Source organism: Humulus lupulus, chromosome 7 (genome assembly GCF_963169125.1).
Source record: "Humulus lupulus chromosome 7, drHumLupu1.1, whole genome shotgun sequence".
Classification (NCBI taxonomy): domain Eukaryota; kingdom Viridiplantae; phylum Streptophyta; class Magnoliopsida; order Rosales; family Cannabaceae; genus Humulus; species Humulus lupulus.
Genome location: NC_084799.1, coordinates 79311781 through 79319662, shown reverse-complemented (window position 1 = coordinate 79319662; position 7882 = coordinate 79311781). Strand labels below are relative to the sequence as shown.

The 7882-nt window shown below is 35.0% G+C and overlaps 1 protein-coding gene across 1 annotated transcript; it reads left to right on the top strand.

The window, feature by feature from the left end:
• Positions 1 to 2988: 2988 nt before the first annotated feature.
• Positions 2989 to 3619, top strand: LOC133791884 (uncharacterized). Its single transcript, XM_062229792.1, has one exon. It carries the CDS (start codon positions 2999 to 3001, stop codon positions 3617 to 3619), a length of 621 nt encoding a protein of 206 aa, XP_062085776.1. The 5' UTR covers positions 2989 to 2998.
• The last annotated feature ends 4263 nt before the right edge of the window (positions 3620 to 7882 follow it).

The following is a 7882-nucleotide window of genomic DNA, read 5'->3' as shown; positions in this document are numbered from 1 at the left end:
TGGGATATTGAGAGGCATTGATACATCATGTGCTAAAAAGTATTCTAATTGGAAGTACGATATTAAAACATTTAATGATTAATGGGCCAGAAAATCGTTATGGTAATTACACAGATACATAGTGGCAAAAAGCCATTGAATATTTCCGACACCCAGAAATTATGGTATTAATTTCTTGCTAAACTTAACTCTCTTAATTAAATATATTACTAACAGAAACTTTTTGCAGAAACGTTCTGGGGTCAATAAGGAAAATAAGAAGAAACTAAAAGAGCTTAGCTACAGAGGTTTTTAGTCAATCCTATCACTACACTATAAAAAAGTTAGTTAGTTAATTATTTTTAAGTTTGTTTTTCTTATTTACGTTTTATTATTATTTTTTTAAAAAAATATGTACTTGATAGCGCAATTTAGAGATGGACAACTTGAGTCAATCCCGGATAGCTTGATGGATACTCACCATAAATCAGGCACATGGTGGGTGACAGAAACAACCAAAAAAACTTGGGTACGTTAAGTTTTTTTAAACATTTTTTAAATTTGTAATTGTTTATTTACAATACATAATTACATTATATATTGTATCATAGGAGGAATTGCGTGCATATCGCGACACACAGCTGACATAGACAACTGATACTGAGAGTTCCACACCAGTTTCGAGTGCGCCTGAAGATGATGACTTATCTTTGGTACAAACTGTCTTCGAAAAACGACGTGGCCACCAGAAATGATATGGACATATCCTTAACATAAGGGACCGAACTCCGTTTACTATTGATCATCCACAAACTAGAGATGACTGAGGTGAGAAAGCGTGTTCGACAATTAGAGGAGCACATCCGGACTCATTGTATCACCCCGGGATCTCAATGTGCCCCACCACCACCTAATGATCCCGATGTTGGAGCACTGAGTCAGTAGGACTTATGTATGAGTTTTATTACTATGGACTATTACATTTTCATGTTTAGGACAACTCCTTATTTTGATTGAGCAAACATACTCTTATGTTTTTATTTATATGATTAATATAAGTGTTTTAATTTTAATCTATTGTTTTATATTTAATTCAAATTAAATTAATAAATAAATATATAAATAAATAAACATTGCACATATATATATATAAAAAAATCGGTTTAGTCTATACCGAGGATAGTGTCCTCGGTATAGCCCATCTAGATGACAAAATTGGAGAGGTTTCACCAACGATATTGTCAACTCTATACCGAGAACATTGTTTTTGATACATCCTATACCGAGAACATATTTAATGTCATCGGTAGAAGTTTTCCTCTACCGATAAGGATGTACCGAGAACCTACTACCGATAACATGTTGTCGATAGAATCTGTACCGAGAACATTCGGGCATCTACCGACGACTTTTGTTCTCGGTATAGGCCCAGTTTTTTGTAGTGCTTCATTTGTTTTTACTATCGATGTAGTGTTAATTGATCACTACTATCAAACACGTGATGGTAATCGTTACTTAATACCTAACAAGGAAAAAATATTGAAAATATAAATACCAAATCTGAAAATTAGTATAAAATACTATAAAAAGAAAATCATTGAAGAAGATTGCATGAAAAATTAAGAAAAAAATATTGAAGAAGAGGAAGAAACTAAGGAGGATAAGGAAAAAAAATGTTATGTTCTTTACATAAAAATAAATAAAATAAACAATTAAAATATTAAAATAAAACAATTCAAGAAATTAAAAATAATATAAAATATATTTAGAATTGTATATTTATTCTTAATAATTGGGTGAAATAACAAAATTAATTATAAATTACAATATCAGTAATTTAATAAAAAAAAACATAATACACAAACTAAATTATAACTTTGAAAAAAGTTGCATGTTCCATTTTTAGAAAAACTGAATACTAATAATTATCCTAACAAAATAATTTTTCTTTTATTTTATAAATTTATTATTTAATACATTGTTCTAAAGTGTATTAATTCATTTCCAAAAATATGTTTTATTTCCCAACGCACATTTTACTTCTCAATAGAATTATACGTTTTTGTAATTAACATGCTTGTCAATTTCTCAAAATTAAACAAGTTTATTTGAAAAAAAAAATGAAATGCTTACTTTATTGGTACGTTTTTATTTTTTGGCTTCATGAATTTTTTTAATAATTATTGTTTAAATTTTATATTTGAGTAGTAGTAAATATATGTATATATTTATTCATATGATTGTTGTAGATATTTATTTAAACTATTAGAAAAATGTATATTTTGTATACATAAGTATTGTAATTAAATCATTGGTATAAGGGTTTATAATACCTCAATTATAATATTTTTGTATTTTCTTGAAATTATATTATCTATAGAATATTTATAGATGTTATATATTATTAATTTATTATGCAAAAATATTCTTTTTTAAATTATAATTAATAATTTTTTTACACTCAATTTTTCATTTGATATATATAATTATCAAAATATAATTCTGCCTTAGGTCTCAAGAGAATTTGAGCCGGCCCTGTTAACTCGAGAATGCTGAAACTATCATTAAAGAAAGAAACCATTTCTAACAAAAGAGATAGGAGCCAAACAAGAGGTTGCTAATAATGATTCCACTTATTCCTCTCAATTCTTATAAAAAAACAAAATACAACTGTCAAAATCTCAAAATCCTAATCAGAGTGAGGGTATTCTCAACAAGCCAAGCTACATAGAGTTTTACTCATAAATATATGTGTACATTGTATACACCTTATTGATATATGTATATGGATATGTTTTAGCCTGTTATGGTATCTGGCATGAATGGATGCTTATAGACTCTCATTATACATTCCCATCGTATTACAACAATGTTACTACTTTATCAGTCACCCTTACATACACAACTCGGGCCCCCCAAGAAGGAGAGCTGGTATCCACTATAAAATCAATACAAGCAATACAATAACATTACATTTCCAATACATTCTTAAAATTAATCAAATAACAACATAGTTATTATGTCTTCCTCTCATCTACACAAGATTGTTCTGGTGCCAGTACTCCTAGTGCTGGGTATGCTGGTCGTAGTAGCACACCCTGCCACTGCCATGGCTAGATTTCATGAGCATGAACACGATCATGATGAGCCAGCAGTAGTAGTGGTACTGGAAGCATCTCCTGAAACACAAGAGCTGATCGACAGGATCTGCTTCCAAGTGGAGGAATACGGGTTCTGCAACCAAGCTTTCAACGAGAACCTTCCATCTCCCACCACAGACATCGTCGGTCTGACCCGAATAACCATAGACCTGGCCACCCTCAACGCCACTCACACGCTTGATTTCGTGCAGAGACTGCTGGTGAACACCACTGATCCGGGCCAAAAGAGTGCACTCGAAGCGTGCGAAAATGGCTACAGCATTGTGATGAGGTCTTTTCAGGATGCAGACGTTGCTTTCAATATGAATGATTATAGAAGCGTAGCGAAGTATGAATATGTGACGCCGAGAGCTGAGGGAAGCTGTGTACTCAACATTCCTCCTTTTAATGAAGAACTGGCTGAGAGGAATCGAGAAATGCGGATTCTTATAACCATGTCATTGGTCTCTGTCCTGACACTCATCTCTACACAAGTTTAAATTATTAAGACCTTTTATACATAAAAATATTTATATATAAATCATGTGATTATTACTACCACCACTACGTACACTGCCGTCGATTTCGTTTTCCATTCATATTGTTCTGATAATTAATAATTAATAAAGACAATGTTTGTATACGTACCACAAATGGACGAAATAATATGGGGACAGAATTCCAGAATTCCACACACACACACATATATATATATATATGTATATGATTCTCGAAGAGCTATTAACATGATATGATCATCAAGCTTAATTTATGATCAAGTTATTATTTATAGCTAATTAACATTTCTCACAACTCTCATTTTTCCATTGGAATTTTGGAACTTTTTTACCCCAACTTTAACGTGTCTTAGATTTAATTTTACTGGATAAAAACGTTAATTATTTACAACAATTAAAAGATCAAATTAACAACATTATTAATAATCGCAGGGTACGTATCATCTTCTTCGACAAAAATCTCCAATTTTATACAACATCGGAAAATCATCAACATCTGCAACTTCACTCAAGTTCATATTTATACACACATACTTTTATGTGCGGAGATTCTTACATATACCTATATATTTATTATGTTTATATAATTGTATTTGCCACATAAATACATAAAATTTTTGGTTTTATAAACTTGTATACCAATTTTTTTTCGTTAGCAAAAATATTTAACCTTACAATTTCCCCACTTCCATAAGTACAAGCTTCTTTAAATACAACGAGAATTGATTGAGTTGCCATGTGTAACTCTACTCTTCGTCCACCTCACAATTCTTTTTTTAAATATTAGAGATTGATTTTTAAAATAAAAAAATTAATTAAAAATAAATTTTAAATAATAAAAAAAAATCTCTCATAAAAAAACCAACCAAATATTTTTTTTCAACTGTTTTTTCTCTTCTTCTTCAACCTTCACTTCACTTTTTTTTTCCTTTTTTCCCGCCTTCTTCAACCTTCTCCTAGTCCCCATTGTCGTTTGGACATTACTATTCTTAATTCGTTAGAAAACATCTGAAACCTACAAACCAAACATGAGCTATGAAGCTCAAGCCATGGCAGAATACAACCACTATGTAATTTATGCTTACAAGGCATCTCTTTGGCTTAACAACCAGCCTCAAAATCATCCAAGCAGATAGAGCACTGCAAGCTCTCCTTGATTGCCACAGTGGGCAATGTAACACCCTGCTATTTAGGGTGTGTTACCAAGTGTGTTTAAAATCAGTGCTGAACTTGCTAAACAAGTCATTTTTGGACTAAACATGTGATTAAGCCACTAACGGTTTAAGTGTTAAAAATTTTGGTCAAGTCATAAACATTTCCATTGATCAAAAACTTTGTGCTTACACGGGATCCCAAAAAAAACAAAAGTTTAAAAGTTGGTAACATCACCATGGTTACATAACAAACCGACCTAAGCGGTAAAAGTTGGGTTCAACCCTAGTTTCCCCAAGTATCTCGACCGTGGAGATCGAGCGGACTGCATATGTACATGTCACTTCTATCGCCCTCTGACTCATGGTTGACCAATCTTCTCTTTACCTTTACTTGCACCACGAAGCACCCGTGAGCCAAAAGACTCAGCAAGAAAACATATTAAGCAATTCACGGAGTAATATATCTGACTAACAGTAATAACTGAATCTAGCATACACATTATACATATCAGCAACCATAGAGTTGCACAAGTACGCGTCGCACTTTCTTTAAATTTGTTTGGCATCTGAGCCAGTCAGGTGCTTGGCGCACCCCCAAGGTGGCCTAGCCATGGTGGGCTGCACTCCACGTGCACAATGCCAATCTCAGCTCATAAGTTGAGTCCTACAGGTCCTTGACTTATAAGTCAAGCCTCAAATGCCCCCGACTTATAAGTCGAAGCTTTAAGATCCTCGACTTTTACGCCGAGCTTCGGAGACCCTCGACTTGTAAGCCGAGCCCCTCAGATCAAATATGACATCGACTAATTAGTCAATTTCTAACTAGATATCACAAAAATTATCTGGTTTATAAACCAAGCTCCCTACACTACAAGAAAAACCACTTTCAGGGGCGACAATATTATGGAAAGTTATTAGGGGCAACAAAATGCAATATTAAGGACGACACGTCGCCCCTAATAGTGAGATATTTTACCAGAAATTTGGGCGCCATTTTAAAATTGGTGAAAAGTATTAGGGGCGACATGTCGCCCCTAATATAGTAATATCAAGGACGACACGTTGTAAGTCGCCCATAATATTATGGAACATTATTAGGGGCGACGTGTAACACCCTACTGCCTTAGAGCCGTTACTAAGTGAGTTTAAAATGTGCAATTAGCTCGCTAAACGAGGTTTTGGTAATAAAAGTGTGATTAAATAGAGATCTAGGCTGTAATCTTCGAAAATCCCTTAATTCATTGAAAATATCAAGTGTCTTACATTTGGGATCCCAAAACTTGGTTTATAAAATATTTACAACTCAAAACAAGTTTATAAGTAATTAACCATCAAAATTAGGGTTTATACAGCCATTTCTCAAAAATACCCCCAACCAAAGTGGTCGGGCAGGCCAAACATGTACGCGCTGCCCCCACGCTCTTTGTACTCATGGCTGGTTGACTTTCTCCTTGCCCTTACCTGCAACACAGAGCACCTGTGAGCCGAAGCCGAGCAAGAAAACTCATACAACAAATAACATACGCATAACATATAACCATTATGTCAGATAATCCACAGACAAACAGACAGTCTATAAGACCTAAGCACATATACGGCCATGCCGTCCCAGAAGCGTTACCAAAGCCTGGGTTCTCAGTCCACATCGTAAGGATATCCCATGTATCCATTGGGGTCTCACCCTAACCATAAGCACTCCATGTGCTAGGTGATATTCCTGGCCCCACTGCCATTCTTGGCCTTCGCCGTTCTCGACCCTTCGCCGTTCCCAGCTCCTTTGTCGTTCATTCTGCTATAACCACATATAGCATTCTCAAACAACAATCAAACATATAATAATTCATTTAAGGCTACACCCTAACAGTAATACAATTTAGGGTCGTGCCCTGCTACAACACTATGGGCCCATGCCCTGCTCTACGGATGTTACAATTTTCTTACCTGTATCCCGAGCTTCACAATGCACCAAGGTCACGAACACGGTCCTCTATCTCGAGCCTCTCCAGAAACCTAGTCACAACATATAGGAAGTACTCTTTAGTACTAACCAATCCAAAACCACCCCTCGGGGATAATCTCATACTCTTGGAATCTCCAAATTCCTAAAACAATGTATTGGAAACATCCCCCGAGCCCCCGGAGCAAATGCCCAAAAATGAAAATTTTCTTATCCTGAAAATAGCCTAGCGCCGCGGCGCCCAGCAAGTCAGAGAGTATCCCCCAACCCTGAAACAGCCTCGCGCCGCGGCGCCAAAGAACAGGGTCGCAGCGCCCCTTCGCAAACCCAGAAATCTGGGTTTTCCCTTGCGTTTTTCCCAAATCAAAACACCTCCAACTCAACCCAAACACATACCTAAACCCCAAAACCAATTTAAAACCCCAAATAAACCATCTAACAACCTTTAAACATCAAAAACAAACTCAATTACACAATCACACTCAAAATCCACTCTTGAGTTTCAAATTTCAGAAGTTCAAACCATGGCTTTTAAAACATAATCCAAAGTCTAAAAACTGCAAACCAAACTTCTAAAATCTTAAACCACACTAGGTACGAAATTTAAACATGCTAAGAATTCATACCTCAATCAAAACTCAACTTGAACTCTTCTCAACTCCAGCTTCAAGCCTCTTTCCTTTTAGTTATCCTAACTGAATTTCCAAGTAAAACCAGCCATATTTCCTTTAGGTTCCCACACTTAATCTCCGTAAATTCAAGCTTAATTTCAACAAAAAAACAGAGCACAAATTCTTACCTTTGATCAATCCTTGCTCAAATTCGAATTTGGTTGCCTCAAACTCCCTTAATTCTCTCCTAGGTTTCAAGAATTCAATTCTCCTATTTTCCTCTAGTTTTTCCCCCAATTTCAGCATAAACCAATTTCTAGCTAAGTGTTACACGTGAATCCCCTTTCCCACAGCTGAAGTTTATCTAAACCTTTTCCAAAAGCCCATTTTACCCCTCATAGAAATCCTTTCCTAACTAAACCTCAAGGCCCTTTTTGTCATTTCATTTCAATTACTATTCTACCACTTTCCCATCACAACTTGTTACTCTCAACAGTTACTAATGGTTACTCAGGTTACTCAA

Bases quoted from the DNA above. Each gene is read 5' to 3' on its own strand.
- LOC133791884 (XM_062229792.1), top strand. From the start codon at position 2,999: ATGTCTTCCTCTCATCTACACAAGATTGTTCTGGTGCCAGTACTCCTA.